Source organism: Mus caroli, unplaced genomic scaffold (assembly GCF_978045245.1).
Source record: "Mus caroli unplaced genomic scaffold, Mus_caroli_1 scaffold_3, whole genome shotgun sequence".
Classification (NCBI taxonomy): domain Eukaryota; kingdom Metazoa; phylum Chordata; class Mammalia; order Rodentia; family Muridae; genus Mus; species Mus caroli.
In genome coordinates, this window is record NW_028227258.1 from 14643134 (window position 1) to 14670882 (window position 27749).

Here is a 27749-nt window from a genome sequence, read left to right on the forward strand (position 1 = left end):
CTTTATATTGTCCCGTTTCACTGCTCACTCCACAAAATTCTAAGTAGAAGTGTTTAAAAATGTCATTTATCTTAATATTAAATTTAAAGATGTAAAATTATGAACAGCTTCTCCTCATGTTACTGCTTTCTGTCAAAGCATTACACATCAATCTTTTTAATTGATACAAAAGAGTCAAGTGCAACCCAAGGCACGGCAGCAACAGCAAATCAACACAGTCAAAGCCTTTCTCTCGCTGATGCTCTGGGGCAGGAAAACACATAGACCTCTTATATAAAAGGGTAGACTGTAAGAAGCACAGGCAAGCAGGCATTTCAGTGAGGGGAGGGGAGAGATGCACAGCACATAAATCTTGGTAATCAGACAGAGGCTGTGGATGTACACACCAAACCCAGCAATGACAGCTATGGGGTTGTAATTTGTAGTACACTCCATTTTCCCTCTTTTGTTTACTAAGGATGGCTCCCATTTTCCTTTAAAGGTTTAGAAGCATAAAGGGATGGCCCTGATGTGAAGCTGACTTTTTCTTCTCAGATGTGTCCTCACCCCTAACAATGATGATGATTCTCACCATCAAATCATCTCCACCTTAAACTGCTGTACATTTCTGCACCTCTTCACTCCAATGTGTCTTCTAAGGCTTTGGTGTGTTCATATATAAATGATGCTGCACTCCGTGAGTACAGCATATCCTAGCATCACTAACAGCAAGTTAAGAATGGGAAGTGCACAGCCGGGCATGGTGGCGCATGCCTTTAATCCTAGCACTCGGGAGGCAGAGGCAGGCGGATTTCTGAGTTCGAGGCCAGCCTGGTCTACAAAGTGAGGTCCAGGACAGCCAGGGCTACACAGAGAAACCCTGTCTCAAAAAACCAAAAAAAAAAAAAAAAGAATGGGAAGTGCATAATAATGACGTGGACGAAGCCTTGATGGGACCCATGGCTCCCGTGCACCAAGGGAAAATGGCAAACTCATTCCTTTCTAACTAAATTTACATATTACATAAAACTCAAGACACCCAAGAAGTGTGGGAATGGCAAGTACTTTGTATCTTTTCCTTCTACTTTCTTGCAGGCATATATGACAAATTGATGAAAAATGGCTACTTACTCGGACACCTTTGGAGCCTGGGTTACCCTCTGGTCCAGCTAAACCCTAGTGTGAACAAGAGATGTTGTCAGGATGGTACAGTATGCCTGAAGAGCTAATAATTAGACTGATAAAACTACAAAAAGGGTATCATTTCTAAGACTATGAAATTCAGAGCTCAGTTTACCTAAAGAACATTACAAATACTCAAAGATTTTTGGAATTTCAGAACCCAAAAGGCATTATGTACAGTGAATATATATATATATATATATATATATATATATATATATATATATATATATATATATTTAAGTCATCTAAATAAAGAAATTGGCATGTGTTGTTAGGAACAACAAACTATTTTTCTCTAAATTATTTTTCAATGGAAAATTGTCAGTCTTATGTTAGACTTACCCTTAATTTACTTTAAGATCTATTTTGGTAAGTTTTAAAGAGACGGATATGTTTTAAACTTCAAGTCATGTATGTCTACATACTTTAGTTTTCTGATAACATACACCCTCACTAAATGGTTCCAGTGCGCCATACATACAATACCATCAGACAGTTCTAAGAGCCCAAGGTACACTTTTGTTAACAAGTGATTAACTCTCATATTGCCACTTGCTATTTTTCGATGATGAGGCTATAAATCTACAGCTCGATATCTACCTAATTACTTTTAGAAACAATCAAGTAGTGAAAAATCCAAGAAGAAAAACTATTATTAATTTACGTTAAATTGGGAAGGAAGTTGGAGGGAAATAGATACAAAATGTTTGGAACAGATTTCCAAAACTGTACAATGAACTGAATTCATGTCAGATGCAAGTGTCCCATAGTGGTGTGTGAAGAACTGCCAACTGTTTCCCAAGCCTTTCTAAGTGTGTTATTAAAATAACACTTGTTGCGGAGACACCTTCACGCTTATTTCATTTCAGTCAAGTTAGTGTGGCACTACTCCCTCAGGCATCTTAACTTTAAAAATTCCACCACAAAACATATATCAAATATATTTAAAAGCCAGGCTTCCACGTCCAACAAACCAGTCTACAGTACAGTATTCGAAGAATTTTTACAACTTTGATTTTGATTGTTTGTCTAAGTAATTCGCCATGAAGGAGAACTAACGTATCCATCATTTGAACAACAGCTCTCAAAATCAGAATATGCCATGCAGATGTGAAGAGGGACGTGAAGGAGAACTGTAAATATAGTCACTGCACCTGCCTGCCAGGGTAGCCAGGTGAGCCAATATTACCAGCGAGTCCTGGAAGTCCCTGAAATGAAAAATCAATAAATAAGACATAGGCAAACCCCAGAGAACACCCAAGGAAATATATTTGGTATCTACAATACCTAAACTTAAATAATAATAATAATAATAATTCCCCCAAAATTATTGAGTATAGCATGGTATGTATCATACTGAAATTGTTATTTAAAAAGAAGAAGTTCAGCTGAAAGTTTTAATAAAAATGAATAAAACCACTACATAAAGGCCCCAAGTGTGATACTGACCACTAATAACAAAGGTGGGAGGGAGGGTCTAGTTCTGGCCTCGTCAATGAGACAATTATTTCCCAGGAAGAGCAAGTACATTTCTTAATAGTGTTTCATCAAGGAGGAGGATCAGCACACTTCAGCCCCTCGTTTCCGTCTAAGGTAGACATAGCAGTATAGAGTCTGGATGAGTAAGTAGATCTTGATGGACACCTACCTTTATCATGCCATGGCTCTATCTCAAACTCACAGAACAGATCTGGGGGATGCTTGGACAGAATATTCATTTTCTGCTCCAAGTTCATACATTGAAATCCTAAGCCCAACACTCAGACCTGGTGGTTTAAGGGGTAGCACGGCCTTTTGGAGGGGTAGTTATGTTAAATGCGTGGAGTTCTCATGAATGGCCCTTATGTGAACAGGTCAAGAGCTGGGTAGCCCTGCCAGGATATAAGGCAGCTGTCTCCTGCCCTGAATACAGCCCTCCCTAGAGTCCATCCAGGCTGGCCTACTGAGCATCTTAGATGTTCAGTCTCTAGGATGGGGAGAGATAAAGCTTTGTTGTTTACAAGCCATCTGGCCAGTGGAATTTTGACATAGTAGCCCAGGCTAATGTAGACAGAGTGAATTCACTTGGAATTGATACACTTTGTATTCTTGGCTTCAGATACATTTTGCTCCAAGAAAACTGATATAGAGTTTCAAAAGACATCAGAGAGGAAATCTGCTGCAGAATGGCTGAAAAAAATGAGTAAAAAATATATTAATTTTTTGCATCCTCTTTCACTGATGTTTTAAAGATTTTATCTACTTCCACAGCTGTTTATGTGCATGAGTCAGAAGAGGGCAGCAGATCTCCTAGAACTAGAGTTACAGATGGTTGTGAGCCACCATGTGGGTGCTGGAACTAAACCCTAGTCCTCTGGAAAAGCACCCAGCACTCTTAGTTACTGAACCAGCTCTCCACATACTCATCAATATTCATTCATCCATTCATCTGTTTCCTCGGGGTTTATGTGGCTTAAGCGACTCCTAAATGAAGGAAAGTTAAAAGAAGGTGTGCTGTGCTGCTCTTATTTAACACCATATGCCACCAGCGGTAGAACAGTGGGTGGCTTTCTAGAGTCCAGTGACACGGAACCCACTTCCAGCTTACTGCCTGTAAAGAGATAGCAGACTGCCTTTTGTCTGCCACCTTCTGAGGCACACAGAAGCACCACCTCCAGTTAAATACTGAAACCTCAGAACTCCTAAAAATCTGGAGATGTCAGGAGAAAGAACAGACCCAGGGAAAAGCAAATGGAGGATAGAATTTAAAGTCCCTCCCTCTTGTTTTAGTTTTGTTCTCCTGTCCCCTTTCCTGTCCCCTTTGACCAACAATTATTCCTCCTTAAGACTGTTTAGACAGCACGTATTTTATCTGCGCTTTACATCTGGTAAGTGGATATTATTTTACATCTGGAGCAGTGAAGATATGTAGAAGTACTGAATGTAGATAGTTTAACGGACTGTGAATGAACACTGGCCTTCTGAGGCTTTTACAACAAAAATTCTTACCTATGTGAGAACCATCTCTAAAACTTTATATATAAAATATTACCCTATTGACATCAACTACGTAAGGTATTTTATTCATGTCCTATTCACTGAGCATGCTACAGACACTAAGTTCATATCACCTTGTTCAATCTCTTTTAAAAACCCTATAAAACAGATATTATTGTTCCCGTGTGATAGATTTGAGGAAAAGAGATAAAATATTTCAGTCAGCAGCAGCACGGAGACCATGGCTAGTACATGGGACACTAGGACTTAAATCAATGATTCTAGTTCCAGAGACTGCTACTCACGGATGCCCTCTAATGTGAGTGTGGTACGCAGTTAACACTCTAGGAAAAGCCTCCTGTGTATGACCTTTGCCCTAGTCTGTCTACAACTGTCTTCTTTAATGTCTCATCCGATTCCAAAACATACAGACCTAAGTCGGGAGTCATGAGCCTTTGTGTTTGGATATGAGGCTGGGAAGGGGTGAGACACATTTAAAAGGCAGTTTTTATTTATAGGTCATTGTCTCTCTGACTAACAGCAATCACCATGCCTGGCTCATTCCATTCCTAGCTACATTAGGTTAACTGAACTCGGGTTTTTGTTTTTTGTTTTTTTTTTTTTAAAGTGAGTCTGCAATGGAACACAAGGGGAATCTGATTCAGGATGGGTTCCTAACACATCCCAGCTGCGGGGAGGAAACAGGAGAATTCCATCGTGTCTCAGTCCTCCTCTAACAGCCAAGCACCAAGAAAGCCAGCAGCAAGCGTCCCTCATGAGCTTCACAATTCACTAGCATACTGTGGGACAGCCACACTCTAAAATCTACTGTGACAAGCACAGAAACGCAAAGGCACTGTGGCTGAGTTCACTCTGTACTTAAAAATGGATTTAAAAATATATATTCTTAGCAGGAGAGGAGGAAGCCTGTCCCACTGTCACTTCTTATGCAAAGGACATCAAAACAGCCGTGCTTAGTTGACAATTTCATTAAGAATTGCAGCAGTGTCACTCCAGGACCTTTCTACACCATCTTGGTTTTCTTATGAGCAAAACAGAGTAATGACACCTGGGTCATGTGACTATTATGTGGAGAAGATGGACGGTATACAGGAATAGTGTCTACAGTGGAAACTGCAGCTGTAGGCCAATGCTACTGAGCATTTCATTAACTAGCACATGTAAAATATTAAGTATCCTACAGGCTGCAGTCCATCATAATACAGTTTGGCAAAAAGTCCAGGCTCAGCCAGCTCTGATGAAAATGAGATAATTGTGCTCTCAAGTGTTTGCTGGCTGATTTACTGATAATTTTTTTTCCCCCAGAAATGAATCTTAGGATCACAGCCACACTCCAAGTGAAATGACTCAATTACTTTCCTTGGCACATCTGGTATTCTCAGGGTTGAAATGAAAGATTATTGTTCCTCAAGCCACTATGAATGTTCACTCCTCTTTTTCTAGTCTTTATAAAGGGTATGTGCGTGAGCATCTCTCTCTCTATGTGTGTGTGTGAACATGTGCACACAGAGGCCAGAGGCTAACTGTGGGGCCATTTCTCAGGAGCTATCTACCTTATTTTTAGTTATGAGTCTCTCACTGAGAGCCAGGTTTGCCAAGTAGACCCTGACCCGGGGACAGTGAAGCCCAAGGATCCTTCTGTCTCTTATGTGCGTGCTAGGAATCAAAGTGAGGTCTTCGTGGCAAGTGCTTTACCATTCGAACTCTCTGGTCTTTAAAACTAAATCTTCCAGTCTTTAAAACTAAATCCAGACTCCCCAGCTAGTAGTACTATTACCCCTCAGAGCAATACCATGTGAGTTAACAGAACCAGATAGCTGAGCAGTTGGGAGGATTCATTCAGTAGTGACAATGCTGCGTTGTCACTGATGTTGGAGTCCTCACATTTCCGCCAAGGCATTTCTAGGGATGCTTTTTCCTCCCTGGGGGCTAATTCCTACCACCCTTCCCTTACTCCCATCCTGTAAATGTTCACATGCCTTTCAGCACTTGTCTGAGCTTCAGGAAGCCAAGCCTGCATCTGCTCCTGATATACACACCACCTTCCTGGCCATGGGTGGTAATTAGTAATCTTGAAAAATTGCACCTCAGGGACTGGAAGAGCAATGCTGTCCTGCTTCATATGAATCACAGAGGAGTCTGGCTTTGTTTCCTCATTTGTGTATTTCCCTCAGACACTCATCCTCACTTCTTATTGTGGAGTTTTCTTCAGGGCTTCCTGAGGCTCTACTGCATCATTACCTTAGCTGGGTTCTGTTCCTCCCTTCTCACTGTCCACGAGTACATATTTTCTATGGTGCAATGTCATTTTTTTTTCCGGTGGGAGAGAAAAGAAGTACCATGATCCATACCCAAGCAGTTACAAATGTATGTCGACTTTTACACAGTACATGCGCGTGCGTGCCCATGCATAAGGATAACAATGTGTAGACCATTTTAGTTTGAATTGCTGCTGATTAGGGTCTCATAATCCAATTAGAACCGAGTGAATACTAACGTTGAAGGTCAGCGGTGCGCATAGATATGTATATTTTCTTGGAGAGGGCCTGCAGTCATTGCAGAATTCTCAAATAGACTTGTGAATCAGAGGTTTAAGACCCCACTCTTCTGAACACAGCAGGAAAAGAGAAAGCAAGAAGACTAAAATGTTGCTAGTTCATAAGTTTGCTGATAATCTATAGCTAGTCGATTAAACGGTGTTCTCTTTGCGCTAAATAGAATGAGAATAACTCGGAGGAAACATGGCAGTGGTGAGAGAGGAATTATCTCCCCGGCGAGATGCTTTATGCCCACCTTTGTGACCAGAGAATGCCAGAAAGCACTTACGTGTTCGCCGCGGAGTCCGGGGAGCCCTGGGTGTCCTTTGAGACCCTACGAGGAAAGAAGTGGAGATCTGGCATGGAAAGTTAACCCACAGAAAGCAGTTGACTAACAAAATGTAGCTTCTAAAATCTTGGGATTTCTGTTTCTATGTTTACTTGCTCTGTTTTTTAACACTGGACACTGAACCCAGAGCCTCACACACACCAGGCAAGCAAGCATCCCACCACTGAGCTATATCCCCAGCCCCTAATTAGCTTTTGATCACTACTGTTAGTTCCCTAATCAATACAATATTCTATTTCTTACTAAATTTGAATACGAGTTTAATTCGTATTTAAAAAAATGAATTCTAAAAATAACTATTATAAAAGGCTCCAATCTAGCAAAGACTCTGCTAAATATACTGAGGCTTTTTAGAAGTGTGTTTAGCTCAGTAATATTGAGACAACATGCCTTCAGACATAATCTGTTTATAATTACTGAGAAGTTGGACCACATCCAGCCCTGTCTCTAATCCAGTCACTGTTGCAATTCATGAATGAACTGACCAAGGAAAGAGACTGTCCACAGATTCATCCAAAGGGCTCTAAAAAAAAAAAAGCCATCTAGGAAATCAACTATAGAAATCTTTTCTAGGTCAGAGAAACACGAACAAATCCTAATCCCTCATTAACACCCTAACATAGATGGTGAAATTAACCCCACTAGAGAGATCTGCAACAGAGTAAAAGAAGTTGAAACAAAGAAGAAAGGAGAGATTTGGAGGCTTATTGATACAAACTTAGTGAATCAATATCCATTTCCAGAAACTTCAGTGAACACAGAGAACAGTTCCTTTCTTTCTTTTTTTTCCCTCTCTTTGGCGTGTGTATGCATGTGTACATACATGCCCATGTGTATATGTGCTTGTTTGTATGTATTTGTGCATGTGTGGCCAGACCATAGGTTGATGTCTGGTTCTTACTCAAGCTTCCTCCATGTTTTTGGAGACAGGGTTTCTCAGAAAGCTGGGAGTTTACTGATTTAGCTTTCTGGCCAGAGAGCCCTAGGAATCCTCCTGCTTCTGCCATCCCAAGCTGTGTTACAAAACTGCACCCTCACACCTGGCTTCTAAACACGGTGCCAAGATTCTACACTCAGGTCCTCAGGCTTGGGCAACTAGTACATTACTGACCAAGTCATATTCCCCGCTCAACTTCCTTTTCTAACCTACCTCAGAATTGGACTGGAAAGATGGGCTTAGGAGTTAAAGGCCAGGCTTGATATCAAAGGAAACACATAGAAATTGAAGCAAAATATAACTCATAAGTGAACCAGCCAGTTATAAATGTCAACATATCCCATCTCTATATTGCAAGAAACAAAGGTTTTTTTTTTTTTTTAGTTTTTATTTATTTATTTATTTTAGTGGTTCACAGTGACCTAATGAAGTGAATACGGATCAGTTGCTGTAGAGAAGGCAAGTTTAGATAAGCAGATTAGAGACTGGAATAAGGATTTGGTTCCCCAATGAGCCTACAGTAGCTACTTTTGGAAGCTCTGGGGATTTTAAAGTCAGAAGCATAACATGAATGCTAATACACAGAGCTGTTTTGGAAACTGCTGTGGTTTGGATACAGGATGGCCTTGCCACAGGTCATGTTAAATTTGGTCCTCAGGATAACAGTGCTGACGGAGGTGCCTTTACAAAGCGAGCGAATCTACAAGAAGGGCGATGCCTTTGTTTGGGGAGGGAATTCTCTCTCTTGGGACTGGCCTTAGGATCTACCTGTTTAAAAAAGCATCCTCCATCCTTCTGTTCTTCACCATAAGTGGCTCAAAGAGCATGCAGCCTCGCTGCAGGCCAGGCTAAGCACTAGCAGCTCAGACACCAACCAGCACCAGGCTTTTGGACTTTCCCTTCTCCAGAAACAGGAGAAATGAGATAAATGGCTCTTCTTTATAAGTTTTCCACCATCAGACACTGCTACAGCAATGTAAACACAGGCTAAAGCAGGAACCCAAGAGCAGACAGAGAAACAGGAGTCTAGAGGTGAGTTTTTATGGTCTGTATGTAGAAAGGTAGAGGAAAGAGGCAAAGGTCTGAGAGCCAATTCATTTGTAATTAGGCTCTAAGAGTGAGGCAGGGAAGCAGTCCCAAGACAAAGGAAGAGTGGAGAGGAATGAAATTCCTTAGCCATAACGAATTAAAGCCACCATTTCCCAAAATCCCAGTCAGCTGTCGTCACTCAATAATCCTATGACATCAGTATTACCTCCACCTTTATAGATGAGGAAACAGAAGCAAGTTAAATGACATAACCAACAGCACAGAGGATGGCATAGCTTTGATAGATATATCAAGAACTGCATAATCTGTCCCTATCTCACACTCACATGTAACTGGACTTCACTGGCGTCATTGTGTCCAAACTGATGAACGAGAAGGACACCTCCAAAGTCCCGACATTACCAGTCACTTGTGTATTATGCCTGACAGCACCTAATGTGTGCTGTGTTTTCACTTGGTTTTAAGATGTTCCATTTTTCAAGATAGCCAAAGAGTAATTAAAAATATGAGGCATCAAAGCCAGGTTGATTCCTCTGCTAGGGTTAGAGGTAAGAACTCATGTGGTGGTGACTCTCTGAGGTGAGGCAGAATTCTCATCTGAGAGAGCTTAGGAGACAGGAAAGAACAGTGAAGAGCCAGGACAGGAGGTGCAGAAGTCCAAGTGACTCTCCCACCACCATCTCTCTGAGGAAGTAGGTGCTCCCTCCCTCCCTTTCCCTTCTGCGAGCTTGAGTCTATAGCTATGTGCAACACGCTTTTCTCTGGCATTTCCTTCCTCCCTCACCCACATCGAAACAGCATGAAGCACTGGTCTCAGGTACCTCTGGACTACTTTCTGGGATGCATTCTACAACAGTGCAGTATCTCCTGCATGCATATCCCACCCCCTTCAGGGAACCTTCAGTCAGAGAGCCTGAGAAAACACCAGTACCTCCCAGCATGACCTGTTCTTCACGAGTTCAATCCCAGCCGGACTCAGCCATTGCAGTTGACATTTGACCCAAGAGAGAGCAATACCCAGTCTTGCCATTAGCCCATGAGATCACTTAGAATGAAGAAATTTGTCTAAATAGAGTCACTGTTTCAATTACTTTATCTTTTCTAGTCATATAAAACAAGAATGCTGAAACATTCAGGTACTCCCTAGTGGGGACTGTGAGATGCCATAAGAACAAGGAAAACTGAGAGTGATTGGCGATGATGCTGAGAAAAGTTGTCAGAGGAGAAGAAAGACAACTTTAAATGGTATATTGATGGGGGGAGGGAGACGGAGAAGGAGGGGAAGGGTGGTTGGGAAAGAGGGAAGGAGGACAAAAGGAGGGAGGGAGAGAAACAGGGAGGGAGGGGGAGGGAGAGAGGGAGAATGTACATTAAACATCCACAAATATGCCACTAAGCTACCCAGATCTGCTTGGCATCAGCCTGTCTCTATAAGGGTCATCATATTACAGCCCTATTTTTAGATTCCACATGATTCCCTTTTCCTTTAATGCTTCAGCAGGGATTGAAACGCTGACCCCCAAGTGATAGCCTATGGCCCCGTCCTTTGCAATCAAAAGCATCTAAGTGAAACAAGATGTTGTCTGTGTCTGTTCTCAGTGTTACTAACATGCACAGAGCAGCACAGTGGGTTCTGGCTCCAATCTCTTCAGTGACTAGTCATATCACAAGCCTCAGCGTCATCGTATGTAAAATGATAGCATTGAATTGGGTAATTGCTAAATTGCAGTTGCTAGAATTCTGTGAGTGCAAGAATCCGTCAGAAAGGATGTTGAGTTTGCAAAATTTAGCTGATATATGGATGAAAAGCAGATCTGAGACTCACTGTAGGCTTGAAGACATGGGATGAATTCAAGACGGATGTACTTAAAAGCAAACCCAATCTCAGGGTCTGTAGGTTGGCTCTTCATTCCATCAAAAGCAAAGACCATTTGAAGATGTGAGGTCCCCACAGACTTTCAAGCTAGACACACAATCCTCAGTTGGTGATGCTATTTGGGGAACTGCAGACACTAGAACACAGGGCTAGCAGATCACTACAGGAGCTCCTTTAAGTTGGTATCTGGCCCCAGTCTCTTCCTAGCCCTGCTTCCTGACCACTTGAGGCGAGGAACTCCTCTTGGGCATGCTCCCTACAATGGTCTGTCTCATCTTAGTGCTCACAGTCAGGGCAATCAAGGAACATAGACAAGAATCTGAAGCTGGGAGCAAAAGTAAATAATCCCTTCCTTCATGTTGCTTACCAGATATTGGAAAGAGAATGCTGGGATGAGTGGGGTGAAAGAGGGTGGATTGCATAGCACTGTTATAATCTGGATGAAAGATGTTTGTAAATCACCACAAGTGTGGTAAAGTTAGAGGGGATACACAGAACCCTTAAGGAGTTTAACCTTAAAGCTTAAAGGTGGCACACACCTTTAATCCCAGTACTTGCAGAGGCAGAGGCAGAGGCAGAGGCAGAGGCAGAGGCAGAGGCAGAGGCAGAGGCAGAGGCAGAGGCAGAGGCAGAGGCAGAGGCAGAGGCAGAGGCAGAGGCAGAGGCAGAGGCAGAGGCAGAGGCAGAGGCAGAGGCAGAGGCAGAGGCAGAGGCAGAGGCAGAGGCAGAGGCAGAGGCAGAGGCAGAGGCAGAGGCAGAGGCAGAGGCAGAGGCAGAGGCAGAGGCAGAGGCAGAGGCAGAGGCAGAGGCAGAGGCAATATCTCTGAGTTTGAAGCCAGCTTGATCAACAGTGCGAGCTCCAGGACAGCATGGGCTACACAGAGAAACCCTGTCTGGAAAAAAAAAACAAACAAAAAAACAAAAGGGGAAGTGGCTTCTTTTCCTGACATCAGTGTTGACTTTCAGTGCCCAGGTGAGAGTGGATGACATGTTGGGAAGATGGATGGGAGATTACTTGAATAGAATCAAGATTCTAACTGAGAGCTTTTTATTTGACTCAAGTAAAACATCAAAAGGTCAAAAACTAACAATATATGATCTTTTTCACTGAAGACACTGATAAGAATAGAGGAAAAACACCCATTAAAGAAATTGGTCAACAAGAAAACTTAATATCTCTATGTCAAAAACAGATTAAAACACACTACAATAAATTAAAGAATTATCTTAAATTTGTGGCAGGAGTTCCCATAAAAGTAGAGCTTGGAGTCTATTTTCACATGGAGATTTTAATTTTAAACTTATTTGTTTTTATTCAATTTATCTATTTATGCTTGCATGCACACACACAAGCTTGTGCCACAGATATGTATGGAGATCAGAAGACCAGTAACTGTAGTTGCTTTTCTCCTTCTGTCATGAGGTCCAGGGATAAAACTCAGGCTGTGGGTCCAAGTTAGTCAGCACCTCTACCTACTGAGCCAACTAGCCAGGCCAAGATTTTAATTTTAGTACTTCTTTGAGTTACAACAGGCTTTTGAATTGAAAATGTACTGAATTAACCGCAGCAATGCCCAGTGACGGCAGCTGATTCTGAGGCTATAGATATAATTATAGAGGCTGAAATACTTTAAGTCAAATGAAATTATTGCCAATGTTGAAATGTCAACAACCTCAATCAGACTGAAGGGAGATTTTCAAAGCCCTCCAGCTGACAAGTTTTGGCTACCCCTAGCTTCCATCCCAGAGCATTCAGAGAACCATGTGGCCTTGCCCCCCAGTCCTGTTTGCAGGAAGGGCAGAGGGTAGAAATGGAGACAGGGGATGTGGGACAGCTTGTAAGTGGTAGCTTTGGATTTAGATGCTAGCACCACATTTGGCTGAGGACCGATCAGAGGTGAACTAGCCTTGCAGACTTTTATAGGAAGGAGGACGGGCCAGCAAGAGGTGACGTATAGAATTGGCTATAGAATGGTGGAAATCTTCACATTGTCTCCTCAGGCCCTGACCTGCAGCCAAGCTGGATTCTTTTATTAGTTCTCCCACTGACATTCAGTAAGACTACTCATCAGTGCTGCTGTTGCTTTAACAGCTTATGAGGGGACTGGGAAACCACAGAGGAGTCTGTGGAAGCAGTTTCTCCCTTCCCTGCTTCCTACGAACTTTTACTCCATTGTGTCTCTTTTACTGTGGACATTTTCAAAAAGCTGAATCAATTGTAGTCAAATAAAATAAGAGCTTGTATTGACTTATGACGATTAATTTAAAGCCCAGAACTGCTTTCTGATATTCAGAGATGACATGCACTGTGACGGAGCGCTTCAAATGTCGATATGTTTTACAGTTAGCTGCTTACATTCCCGAACCCTCTCAAACCTAGGAAACCTTTGCATTTGATTACACTCCTGACATTCTTACTCTGCAAAATAGCAGGCTTCCAATTTTAATATCACAGCTGATGGCTATTTATAAAGCAATCTGAAGAACTATCTTTGAATCCAAGCTTGGACTCACATCCTTTGTCCTCTGTCCAACTCAGCATGCATTCTGGTTTCAATTTATCTGCCGTTTTGGCAAAAAAAAAAAAAAAATTAGTAAGTGGGAATTAAAAATATACTTTAGCTCCTAGGAAATACAAGAGTTATGCAAAAAAAGTGAATAGAGGCAGTGTAATAGAGGGGTCAACACAGGGGACAAACGTTGCTGGATAGAGATGCTTCTATTTTAAAATTAGAAGTGAGGCTAAAAGGAGAAAGATTCAAATAACATAATTCTGTTGGAGAGTAGAGAAAAATATGTCAGCCGTCCTACTTTGCTATTTCTCTCAATAGTACTTAAAGTTGTCAAAACTTTCCACATTAATCTTTATTTATCTCAAGAGTTTCTATGAGTTTCCTTGCGGTCTATTTAGTTTTTAATATCACTTGCATTTGAGTTTGGTTTGTATTAGGAGGATTTTAATATTTCCAGACCCCTTTCAGAGACAAAGAATAGTGAAGCCACATCATCTGTCATCCAAAACTGTTTATCCAGTGGCTTTTGTGAAAAGTGGTGTCTCACTTCCTCTTGCATACAGACTGGAGACAGAAATATAGAATACTGAAATTCTAGTAGCTTAAATAATGAACTAAACAATAACTTAGACAATGAATTAGCACATAGGAAATGCTATGAAGAATTACAAAGAGCACAGTCACTGTGTCAAACAGGCTGGGACTGAGTCGCCAGTGAAAGGCTTTGGGTGAGTTATTTAGCCCACAAAGACTTCGGTTCATTTATATTTGGCATATTCAGCATTATATACACACTCAGGGTTGTTTTTTAAAAGTGCTCAGCATATTAGAACACTGCATGTAATAAAATAGATACTTTTGATATCAGCAGTGTTACCAAAGTAATCCATAAAATGCCTCAATGGATAAAATTATGTAATTAGTTTGTATCTGTTAAAACTTAAGTACCTTATTTAACTCTCATTATGAACGTATGCACAGTTAAAGGCCCACAGATTCAGTCTCCATGGGTCTCTGCCTCACTCCTGTTATAACTCCTGTGATGCTGAAATTAACCACTCTGGGCTTATTTTAGCTTCTTCCCTTAGAGAAACGAAAGTACAGATTTGAGCTTAGGAAGGCATCTGACTCTGGGGAAGGACTGCAAGAATGAAGGAACAGGGTGGGTGAGGCATTGCTAGATGAGCCTCTATTCTAGATTCTTCTAGCACAGATCCTGTTTGTAGGAACCAACTGTGCAAATAAAATGCTACCAAAAATTTGACTGAGTTAACGAGTTCCATGTTTAAAAGGTTATTAACCTTTTAAAAGGTCCTATAACTGTTACAGATCAAAAACCTAAACAGTTTAAAGGTCATTAATCCCTGAACATTCTACCCAATACTGTCTGCCCTTATCCTTCCAACCAGAAAGGAACAGTAAACCATATCAGGCCCATTTTGAATGTATTATTCATATAAAATGCATACAGGTAGACAGTCTGATGGGGACTTGTCTCAGGCCAGCTAAGCAACCAGCAAGTCCGAGTTTAGACTGTACCCTCATGTGCTTTGCATTCTTAACGTTACCTGATTTTTTTTTTAATTGTGCTCAGTGTCCATTAACGGATACAATTGGAAAAAGGAGAAAACATTTTCAGAAATGAAACAGTATCAACTCAAAATTTTCAACCTTTTTTCTGAGCTACTGCCAAATCTAGTTTGACATGGAGAGTTTGTTTATTAGAGAGCTACTTACAGTAGCTGGGTTCGGAGAAAGAGCATCTGTCACATGACTTGCTATGCACACGTGACTGCAGCTATTTATTAGCTGTTGCCAAGACTCACTTTCATGCCTCCACATTACAATGTGGAAATGACATGCCCTTCCTCTATAGCCCTCAGATATTGAAGATGAGTTCCCAGCTTGTTATTTCCGGAGATGTTTAGGATTTTAGGATGAAGGCCCCACCAGGAGAAAGTAGGCCATCAAGATGGGTTCTTGAACCAATTCAGTCCTTTGTAACTGTCTTTGATCCCTGGCTGCCATAATTCGAGTAACCATGCTCTTCCCACTAGGATTCTCTACCTCTGTTGCCAGCTACCTGAAGACTGATTATCTGTGAACCGTAGGCCTAAAGAAATCCTTCCTTCTTTCAAAGGGCTTCTCTCAGGTATGCGCCATAGCAACAAAAAGGTCTGACCGGCAAATGGCTCTCAAGCTCACATTTGGAGATACATCCTGGCAGACATTATTTCCTAATAGGTGAGAATCCTTTTTTAAAAAGAAGTCCAAGTGTATTACTAGTGAGCATTTCATTTGGGCAAAAAAATGTTACAAAAAGACAGAAACGCCTCAGAGTTAAGATGCCAATTAATATACCTTAAAAGGAGAACTTCAGTTTCCTGTCTGTGACTTTGGCTCTGTCCTACCTGTGAATTTGATCTTCTTCACAAAACTCAACGGTCTTTTTTTTATTATACTCAAGATCTCATCTTTAATGGATATTAAGTTTTTGGACTAGCCTGGCTAAAGTTTTTGATTACTTTTCTTCTGCTGAGCAATGGGATCTGAGACATCGGTGTGAGCCTCAACTTTACAATAGCCACAGAAGTGTGAATGTCCATCTGACATTCAACTATGTCAGAGAAAAACACTTACCTTTGCACCTTGTAAGCCAGGGGGGCCCACTAACCCCAAAAGACCTGGGTCACCCTGTAAACAAAACAGAGACGTTTAATACCATGAAAAAAAATAGAATTTAAAGTTTTAGCCCAGGACAACAAGCCCTCCGTGTATATATTTCTGATCTTAACAATCTGGCCTAAGTTCCAAGTTTCTCTCAGACCGTCCTAGCATTCTTTCTTACTTGTCCCAGCATCTCTCCACCCCCAACCCTAGGGCTTCCCCACCTCTTCCAGCACTGAATAACTGATATTTCCCCATGTGCATGCTTTTATTCCTTTCTCTGTGTTATTTTATTCTCTAGGAATGACATTACCGCCAGATTTACAGTTTACAGCATCTAAAGGCATCTCCTTAACCACTGCACAGGTCTGCATTCAAGTGTAGTGAGACTCAGAGAGATTTCAAGGGCACAAAGGACCTCTCCAGCTCAGAGGGAAATGAGAAACTCCTAAACCTCAAGGACTAGGGCTGACCTCTCCCCATCTAAATAAGGACCCATCACAAGGAATAAAGGAACAAGAGTCATTTGTTGGCTTTTCATTTCATCACCTGCGACAAGTCTGTTGCAGTGTCAAGAGAGAGAATCAGATTTCATAAAATGCAATTTCTAAGAGACGAGATTTAAATTATTTTATTATTTTATCATTTTACCTCCCTCTCTCAGCTGGGTGGGTGATGCAGCTCTGCAACCCTACTTGCTCTGGAAAGTTAGGTTGAGGAATTGCAAGTTCATTGCATACCTAGGCTGCAGAGTGGGTTCCAGAGCAACTTGATGAGACACTACCCCTCCAATTAAAATTAGGGCTGAGGAGCTATGAGAGGACAGCTGGGTGGGTAAGTAAATGTTTGCTGCACATGCGCGAGAGCCTGATTTAAAATCTCCAGCACCCACGTGAAGCTGGGGACCGCAGTACACCTCTGTCACCCAGGGCTTTTCAGGCAGGATGGGAAGCAGAACTCAGAGAGTCTCTGAAAGTCTATGGATCAGCTAGCCTGGCTTATGCAGTGGGAGACAGCAACATGGTCCTGGCTCCAACAACGTGGAAGGTAAAGATCAGTAGTCAAGGTTATTGTCTGATTTCCACACATGTGCTGTGACATATGAGTGCCCCCCTACACACACACACACACACACACACACACACACACACACACGATATACATACACACACATGATATGCATACACACATATAGTATACAAACACATATGATGTACATATACACTCACATATACATGCACACAAACAGGGGATACACACACACAATATACAAACACACACACACCCCATACACACGTGTACACACACACACATACATGTAGTATACATACACACGTGATATACATACATACATGATATACATATATACATGTTATACAAACACATACAGTATACATGCACACAAACATGGGATACATACACACATGTACACACAGTATATATATATATATATATATATATATATATATATATATACACACACACACACACCATACACATGAACACATACCATATACACACATATCATACATACATACATATACACACACACACACATGGTATACACACATACATACACATACACACACACACACACACACACACACACACACACACACACACACACGGTATACATACACACATATAAACTGATAGAGAAATGCTACACATATAGTTCAGTAGCACAGCCCCTGTCTGCCCTGCCTAAATCCTGGTAGTCTTTACATGGAAAAAGACAAAAGAAAGTGGAATGCATCTATTCAAAGCTTGGGTTTTACTTAAAGCTCAATGGATGTGTGGTGTTAAATTTTTACATCTAAGCGCATTTTTTTATATACACTATTAAGCACAGTTAGTGCATGAATAAATCAAAACACTTCAAATGGAGACATCATTCAAGTTTCCACTCCCATACTGAGACACCCTATATTTTGTACAACAGACAAATCACAGAGAAAGATAAAACCATATTTGATATGAATGCTTAGGCTTAATCTGGAGTCTCTATTTTGAACTCACCAGAACAGAGTTGACCTCTAATTTCAACATTTAATAATAGAGTAAACTTGCTGTATTTAGGTATTTTAAAAGATAGGATACTATTTCTCAGACTTCCTAGTATTTTTTTTTCTCCTAGTGATGACCAGGCCAATGAAGATATTGTCTTTCTGGAAATAGACTTTCATTCGTTTTCTGTGTTTTTCTAACTCTGAGTTCAGTTCTATAACAGAAAGAAAATTCCTAAAATTTTAGATTAATGTTTTTGAGGATTCCCAATGTGGCTTTAAATTTATAAAAGTTTCTGTAATCCAATTACATGAAAACTATCTCTGGGAGCCACGGTAGCCTTGATACCATGTAAAGAATTAGAACCTTCCTAACATGCATCATGTCCTGCACATCAACAGTAAAACCTTTGAAGTTAAGAACTTGTTCTAGGCCAGCATGGTAGAGCAATCGCCTGTAATCTCAGCTCTTGGGGAACAGAGAGAGGGATCAATGGAATTTTTGGATACACAGAGTTTGAGGCCAGCCTGAGCTACATGAGACCTTGCCTCAAAGGACAAACAGAAAGCAAAGGCCACATTCTGCTCCAACGCTTCAGCCCATTCACCCTGTCAGCCACAAAGTCAAGCTCCAGCAGACACTTTATAAAATCAATGGGAAGACTCAAAGCAGCATCGCAAGTCTATGGAGCATAATCTACTCGATTCTTCAGATTCTTTCTTATTAAAATTCAATAGTCTTCTGCTTTCCTCTCTGGCCACAATAAAATTTATTTTTTAAAGGGAGAAAATAGTATTTATTTATTCATGTGTTAATGTATGGTGTATGTGTATGTGTGTGTGTATGCACACGCACGAAGTGAATGTCCTCATTTACATATGCACACATGGAGGCCAGAGGTAATGCTGGTCTTCTCCATCATTGTTTGCCTTATTTTTTGACGCAGGGTCCCTAACTCAACCTGGAACTTGGAGAAAGCCCCCAGGATTTGCCTTTCTTGCCTCCCAGCACTAAAGTGACATACTCCAGCAGCATCCACCATATATAGTCTTAAACCATGGTTGCTAGGGCTCCAAACTCAGATCCTCATGCATGTGTAATAAGCACTTTACCTGCTAAACCATCTTCCCAACCCCCTGGAAATTTTTATTAACATTAAACATTAAAAATAAATTAAAATATCTTTATTTCATTGACAAATAATTACCTTTTCTCCAGAGGCAGCTTGGCCTGGGGACAGCCCAGGGTCTCCTTTGGGGCCCTAGATATGATAGTTAAGAGTCACTTAGGGAAGTGTTAGGTACATGTTGTATATCACTGGCTTCAGTCACGTCTCCATAGATGCTATACACAGCGTATGGTATTAGATAACATTATTTTGTGTTCATGAATTCTCAACAGTTTGTTATCACTACAAGACCGAGATTGAGCCCACTGGCATATCAAGATGAATGGAGGCTCCTGCCTTCTCTAAGAAGATAGAGGTGTTATCATTAGTGAGTTTCCTCAGGCACCAGGAAACAACTCTCCACTCCCTGCAAGGAACCCATCTTAACCTCAGTGGGACACACAAAGAAGAGCTGTGAATAGGAGGGCAACTTTTTGGGTGGAGGATGTTAACAGGGAAGGATAGGAGGTGACAGAAGGCATGTGACATAAACATGGGTAGACCCCATTAAATTCATGTGAAAAGCTGATAAATGATAAAAATACAGAAAAAAAACATTTTGAACCAAGGTTGGGTTACTTGCTTTTTAGTTTATATATATATATATATATATATATATATATATATATATATATATATATATGTGTGTGTGTGTGTGTGTGTGTGTGTGTGTGTGTGTTTATTTTGCTCTGTTTGTAAAAGCTAAGTTCTCTAATATCCTCCTAAATAAAATGGGAATAAACAATAAACACAGGTGATACTACTATGAGGACTATTTCTTCACAGGCGTTGTAAGCCTTATACTACCTTTACTACTTATGAAGCACAACAAATTATCACTATTATTTTAGTATTGGAGGGATGGCTGTTTATCTAAGAAAACTGCTTATCACAAAAATTAACATTTTAACCTGTGACTCTGACTGAGTAATTTTTCAAAATCTTGAATGTGCATACTAACATAATTCTGATTATTGAGAAAAATGAGAAGTAAAAAAGACACTCTGTCAAAATCTTCTGTTATTAAAACAGAGATACAGTCAGTGAATTATTTTATATTTTAAGAGAAATATGACATCATTTTTCAGTCAATGGCTTTGGACACAATATTAAATTAATTTTCGTATGATTCTGCTATGGAGTCAGTGTGGCATGTTGGTAGGTGGGAAGTGTTTGGGTCCTGGGGACAAGGACCTTATGAGTAGATTAATGAATGAAATCTCTCTGAAGTGGGTGACCTGTCTTCTCAGAGGCTCTTGTCTATGTATTACAGGGCAGGTTGCTAGAAACCCTTTGTTGTCCTGAAACCCTTCTATAGTTCATATTTATGCTGAACCCAGCCAGAAGGTGCTCCCCAAAGCAAGCCAATTGGATTGACCTTAAATTTTCCAGACTAGAACCATGGGTTAAAATGAACTCATTTTCCTTATAAATTTCCTCATCTGTGGAACTCTGTTGTATCAACCGAAAACAGATGGTTCCAAATGCTTAAGAGAAATGTGCCCTTTTTCTCAAAGTATTTGCCAGACTTCAAAAAATATAGAAGCCACAATAGAGAATCTTTAAAATTTCACTTGTGAATTTTATTACTATTCTCAGCTAAGCATAAATAATTCTCCACTCTTAGAGAATGGTAAATCCTGTTTTCACTCTGTGTGAGAGAAGGAAGGAAGTACATCTTTTTTCGTGGATTTTTGGATGCTTCTGAGCACCTCGCAAGCTGACCCACTAAGGAGAGATGATTGGAGGAGTCCCACCTGCTGCTCTGTCTTCTCATCTTACTAATTACAAATTTAGACACAAATTAGAACTATAACTAGGAATCTCTTGTGTCCTATAGTCAAAGAGACTTTTTAAGAGAAGAGCTTGTTTCCTTGGTTGTCTGTTCACAGCTATCTCCATTTGTACCAACAAGGCTACAGTGGTAGTTACGTTGGTGGTTGGAAGGTTACTCACCTAAGAAGTAGCTTCTATGGTATCTTAATATTTAAGGGCCCAACTAACTAAATAACAACTATAAGAATCTGGGCTTGGAGGAAAGTGCCAGCAACCCCAGCATTTGGGAAGTTGAATTAAGATTTTTGAGTCCAGGAGTTCAACAGTAGCCATGGTAACACAGCAGGACCCTAATCTTACACAAACAAAAAAACAAACAAAACAAAAATCTTCCTGTAGACTAAGTGGCATTCTGTATATAAAGGGGGCAATGATACCAAGAGGCAGGCAATAAGACAGCGGTCACGGAGGGACACTGCTTCTTGGCATGTCTTCATGGCCCACTGGGCTTGCTTCTCTATGCTATCCAGGACCACCTTCCCAGACAATTCTGCTAATGAACTGTGACTCAGGACTGTCAGACTTCCTATGTCCCAAGTCTAGCCTGAAAGGCTGAGACCATTCTTCTAAGATGCCAGAAAAATGAGGCGCTGCTCATTAGAATTTACTTACCTTTGGACCTGGCAGTCCAGGCAGCCCAGGATTTCCATGTGGTCCCGGAATACCCTGCAAATAATGAGACTGCCTCATTATTCTTAGGACAGATATAAATAACAAGATTTCTTTTCACATTAATACAACTATTATATAATATAAGCTAATTAAAATAAGTTACTGAAAATAAAATTTTCAAAGTTATTCCTTCTACCACCTTTGACCCTCTACTCTTGTAAAGACTGGCTATGTTATCCAGACAGCAAAATGGCAGATTCCATCCATCCTTTACATCATACATTGCCTGGAGATGTGGCATTACTCGCCACCTCTGTCCCCAGCACACAGCTTACTGTCCCATCTAGGCTGTGCAGCCACAAGCTTCACAATGTGTGATAGTTTGGTTTCTGCACTCCCCAATCTCTGCGTCCCTTTCTGCAGACAAGATTTGCATATGGGATAATCCGTTGACTCTGCTACATCTTTCCCAGTCATTCCTCAAACCTGCTTTGTCCTGCCTCCTTTTCAAACCTTGGACTCATTGTCATGAAGAATCCTCTCTCTCTCCTGACAATTCTGTTGAAACTATTGTACGTGAGAGTCCTAGGGTGCTGCTGTCAGGCACCCCACGCTGTTCTAACCCGATGTGTAAGCATGGTAGTGTTGTTTCACCTGCCTCATGACGTGCTATTTCGTTTCAGAATGGCAATGTCTTTGAAAAGATGCTCTTTATCTTACTCGTCTAGTATTCCATACAGTATCCCATCAGCCACTTGGACATTTGTCAGTTTGACTGTACTGTAGTACTGCTAAATTATCATCATCCGTCTCTATCTCCTGGGAAGCCTGTTTGCCCCCTGACCTATGCTTATGCTTGATCTTTCTCATTACTAACTCATGCAACAACCTCGTGAGACAGCTACTTTATTCTTACTCACAAAGGGGAACAATTAAGTTCACAGAAACAGTGAATACATGGTCTTCAGAAAGCTTCCAGGTCTGCAGGTCCCTGGGGGGCTTTACTCTCTCACTTCTGTGCTCTCTAGGCACACATCTTAACAGACAACAGGGAGTAAGCATTGCTTGTCTCTTCAGGAGAAGACTGTTCTAGGGAATTCAGTGATGACATTGAAGATATGTCTAATAGGAATAAAACTAAGGAGAAAATACTACAGTCGTTGGCGTTGCAATCTTAAGAAAGCAAAGGAGACGGAGATTAATGAATGAATGGTTGCTGTAGACTCCAGGGTAATGGGTTTAATCCTATTTCCCAAACACAGCAGTGCAGCCATGAGCCAACACAATGGCTTTAGGGGAAACTTGTATCAATTAAAGTGTGGGATTTTTTTTTTTTTCTCAAAGAGGAATGATGTGTTGGTTGTGGACAGACAGGATTAAATTTAGGGAGAGAGAATTTGCAAAGCTGCCACTTTCCTGGTCGAGAACTGACCAGAGGACATGAAGTTAGGAATGCACCTGAAATAAGTAGTCTCATGAAGCAGACCGTCCTCTCCTTACAGGGCAGAGAATAGGCAAAGACTGGAGGGGATGCTGAAGGGGACGAGGGAGGGGATGAGCGAAGGCATGAGGGAGGGGATAAGGGGGATGAGGGAGGGGATAGGGAGGAGATGAGGCAGATGAGGGAGGGGATGGGGAGGGGATGAGAAGGGGCTGAGGGAGGGGCTGAGGGAGGGGCTGAGGGAGGGGCTGAGGGAGGGGCTGAAGGAGGGCCTGATAGGCCACCAACTCCAGAGTTTCAATGCCAAAAAGCAGCTAAAGCACAATGGCCTTCGCCTTAGCCATCAAGTGCATAATCACTTCGTGTGAATCTAGAGAGTGGAAAGTAATATTTTACAGCAACCTGGCTATATTCTTAGTACATTATAAATGGGGGTGCAAAGAAAGTCAATTACATTAAACCCATTTGCATCTGTCTTCAGGGCCCACGATTCTTTTTCTAGTTTATTGAAGACAGACTTTCTTTAGCAAAAATCTCCATCTATTTCTCTAGGATTGGAGGAAACTAATTCTAGCCGTGCAATAAATCTTTTATGGGACCCGTGTCACGTGAGGAACTGCTGCTGATGCTCCCGGGGCAGTTCTTTCCGTTCTGTCGGTGGCTCCAGAATTTCCCACTCTGCAGTCCAGGAATGCACTATGGAAGGAAGTCTGATCTTCTTTATTTCCCGAACAAAGCTCACCTTAGAGCCCTGGTATCGCTGCTCTGTCACTAAGGAGGATTTGAGAAGCCCGCAGAGCAGCGACGACTCTCTAAGTTTGATTCTATTCCCAGGACATTTTCGCAGAGAGTTCTTTGGCTGTAAAGAAGGCTGCAGCGGAGGAGCTAAGTGGAAAGACGCAGCTTTCCAGCGGATGCACACCCTGCCCAGGACTAGGGGTGAAACCACCCTGGAATGTTACACATTTACCAAACAGCATGGAATGAAGGCCATCTACTCACCCGCGGGCCTCTCTTGCCTGACGGACCTGGGATACCCATCGGACCAGGGGGACCCTTAGGAAGCAAACGTCAAGGCATTAGGCAGGATAAATAGTGAGCATGCCTTTCCTCACAAATCTAGATCAGATTTCTACTCCATGATAGCTCCTTTTGTCTCTTTCCCCTCTCCCCATTCCCTGTTCCCAGCCGACAACGATTTTAAAGCAACGTTAACCCCTCATCCAAATCAGCATGGCCAAGGTGAAACTGCACCTCGCCTCCTCTTTAATCAGGCCAGTAATGGCAATGGGAAGTCCAGGGCTTATAGTTACAGCAGTCTATCTGGCTTTTACACAGAGCATAATTAGCAATTCTCTGTGTGATTTTTTTACCTAAATTTATTTTTATTATGGAAGGAGAAATTCAACTTAGGGCTGGAGCTCAAGTACAGTTGGTTTTTTATTCCTTTGTTTGTTTGTTTTGTTTGTTTATAACACACTTCAAAAGAGAACTTTAACTTGGAAAAAGGAAAGCACTAAACATTTTGTGTTCTTTTAAAATAATTATAGCAAGGACCTGAATAACATGCTACAATGTTACCCGTTCCAAGGACATGCTTCTTATAAAGGCATAATAGAGCTGTCTTATACCAAATGTGACATACCAGGAGCTCACTAATAAAGATAAATGACTTACAAAGCAAGAATGTAGGGATAGAGAGGCAGATCAGTGGTTAAGAGTACTGGCTGCTCTTTCCTTGGAGCTCAGTTTAGTTCCTAGGACTCATGAGGTGGCTCACAACTGCCTCTAACCACAGCTCCTAGCTTTGGCAAGCACCATACATTCATGCAGTACACTTACAGAAATGGATGTAAAAACACTCACATACATAAAATAAAAATAAAACTTAAATAAAGAAGATGAAGACATAGTCTTCAGTAAGGGAAAATGTTTGCAAAGTGTTAGTCAGACAAGGTAGCAATAGAATATGTAAGAGCTTTAGAAAGCTCAGGACAAAATAATCTCTGAGATTGGACCAACCAACTATGTGAACATTTCTTGAAAGAAGATATACAGGTGTCCAATAAGCATATGAAAAAATGTTCAGTTTTTCAGTCCTCAAAGAAATGCAATCAAAACCACAATGAGATATTATCTCTCCTAAGTTATTTTTTTCCAAAAAAGCAAAACAACAACAACAAAACAAATAAACACACACACACAAACAAAAACCAAATACAGCAGAGATGAAGAAACTCTCATAAACTCCTGTTAGTAGGAACGCAAATTAGCATAGCAATTATAGGAAGCAGTGCAGATGCTCCACAAAACCTAAAAATAGATCGTCACCATTCAGGTCTCCCTATTCTGAGTACACACATCCAGAGCAAAAGAAGTCAGCACAGGAGAGAGAAGCCTGCTCCCACATGGTTATCATGACACTGCCAGCAACTAGTGAGGGCATTAACCAATCTAGGTTCTTACCAGGAGGTGACAGGATAACAACATATAATATGAAATACAAGCAAGGGTATGCTATTCACCCATAAGAATGAAATCCTATCGCATAACAAGGGTGGAGTTGGAAAACTCAGAAAAGCACCATGTATTTCCACTCAAGCATAGAATCTAAAATTATAAATATAGCATTCTCAAAGAAGAGAGTAGAGTGATTTGGAGAGGTGAGGAGGAAGACGCATTGTACAAAGGCACTGCTACAGAGGAAAGAGTCTTTGGGTCTTCCGGCACAAAGGATGACTAGTGTACAATAACATATTTCATGAAGAGCTAGCAGACAGAACTTGAAGGCTCTACACACAAAAAGTGACATGGAGATAAATGTACCTAATACCTTGATTTTATGCATTATTGGGTTATCACACTGTGAATAAGTATATATATGTATATATACACATATATGTATAATTCTATAGACACATAATGTATATATGTGTCTATAGAATTATACATTTAAAAATGCACTATGAAAGAACTGTGTAGAGATACAGTAAAATGTGATCATCCAAAAGTGGGAAACTGGCTGGGCCACAGGGCTCGCACAGAGACATTAGGAATTAAAACAAATCTGACACCGTTCACTCTCCAACTAGCACTGAGTCATCTACCTTCTATTTCCCACAGTTTTGAAGATGGACTCTCAACGTTCAGCTGTGGCCCTTTCATCAGGATAAAGGAGAGATTCCCTCAGTTCCCAGTCTCTGATGCCTCTGTAGCTCTTTTCTTGGCTTTTGTAATAAGTACAACACTTCTCTCAGCACCAGTTTCAACTACTCACAGCTCTGGTTCCTAGCCCTCTCGTACAGCTCTTTCTTTGAAAATATTATACAACCTTAGCATTTCAACTGTAGTATTGGTAAGGAGGACTCTCACATTTACACCCAAGCCTTGACTTACTTCTTCAACTCCTTCACCTGAATTACCCATGCCTCTTCCTTCTAGTCAACCACTGTCTGCTGCTGTTAAGTGGACAGATTCCTATTGCTATTTTAAGTGTTACTATCACTATTTTTTTCCTATATGTAACTTTAAATCCTGATAACAATCTCTGGTTCCCTCTTCTTACTTGGGCACTAGAGCCAAGTAATCCCGAGCTCTATTATAGATCTTCTTTCAGAAGATCTCCCGATCCTACCTTCCCATTTTTACCTCTGCCAGCCCAAGTAATGTCTCAATTACACATCACCAAGATGTTACCAGGAACTGCCCATCTATTTTGGGTACCATGGCCAGACTGACTTTTCTAAGTTAATATTCTTGCTTAGAAACTTACAAAATCCTGAAAGCAATGTAAAGTCTTAACTACCAGTTTGAGAGTCAAGACTCTCCACGGTGTGTCACCACCTTGCTTGGGTTTTGTTTTTCATGTTCAGCCTACCACAAGAGTCTAACCTCAGAGACAGAAAATCTATATTCAGACCCCTGCTGTATCATTTATGAGCTGTGGTGTTACTGGCAAGACAACAAACTCCTCTGGCCTTCAGTTGCCTTCAATGAAACGTGGGAACAATTGTGTTAACTTCCCAAAGCTCATTCAAGAGAATGCATATGAAGGGCTAGTGAGAGCCTCGTCCACATCGATGAGTGGCAGTTACCATTCTGTCTTCCCCATGTTAAGAAGGGAAATCTGCCTTTCTCATCAATATTTACTCCTTAAGGTACAGTCCTGTGTCATCCTGTCATAAGAACCTGCCACAAGCAGGGAATCCATGCTCCCAAATATTATTTTCACCCCACACATTTAGCTCATGAAATTATGTCCTTCAGAAGCGTATGGTTTATTTTAATGTGTGTGTGTGTGTGTGTGTGTGTGCCTTCATGAGTGCAGTGCCTTCAGTGGCCAGAGGTTTCAGATTCCCCTGGAGCATCATGGATTATAGGTGGTTGTGAGCTGTCCAAGGTGGGTCTGGTAACAGACCTGAGGATAACGACAGTACTCACTCTTACCACTGAGCCACCCTTCCAGCACCCAACAGGATGCACCGTGCCTCACCACAAGATAGTTACACATGTACATTCAATTTCTTATCAAAATGTAGGTTCCTTTGGAGTAGACACTGTTCATCTGCCTCAAGCTAAGCAGTGTTAAATGAAAT

The 27749-nt window shown here is 41.2% G+C and overlaps 1 protein-coding gene across 1 annotated transcript in view; it reads right to left on the reverse strand.

Annotated features, from left to right (window-relative positions):
• Positions 1–27749, reverse strand: part of Col24a1 (collagen type XXIV alpha 1 chain) — a 264200-nt gene that overhangs the window by 214962 nt on the left and 21489 nt on the right. The window contains exons 5-11 of the mRNA XM_085835446.1: positions 24157–24210; positions 21714–21767; positions 19305–19358; positions 16064–16117; positions 6988–7032; positions 2319–2372; positions 1111–1155 (exon numbers count right to left, since the gene is read on the reverse strand). Coding sequence (XP_085691572.1) covers positions 1111–1155; positions 2319–2372; positions 6988–7032; positions 16064–16117; positions 19305–19358; positions 21714–21767; positions 24157–24210 — 360 coding nt within the window. The remainder of the gene's footprint in view (positions 1–1110; positions 1156–2318; positions 2373–6987; positions 7033–16063; positions 16118–19304; positions 19359–21713; positions 21768–24156; positions 24211–27749) is intronic.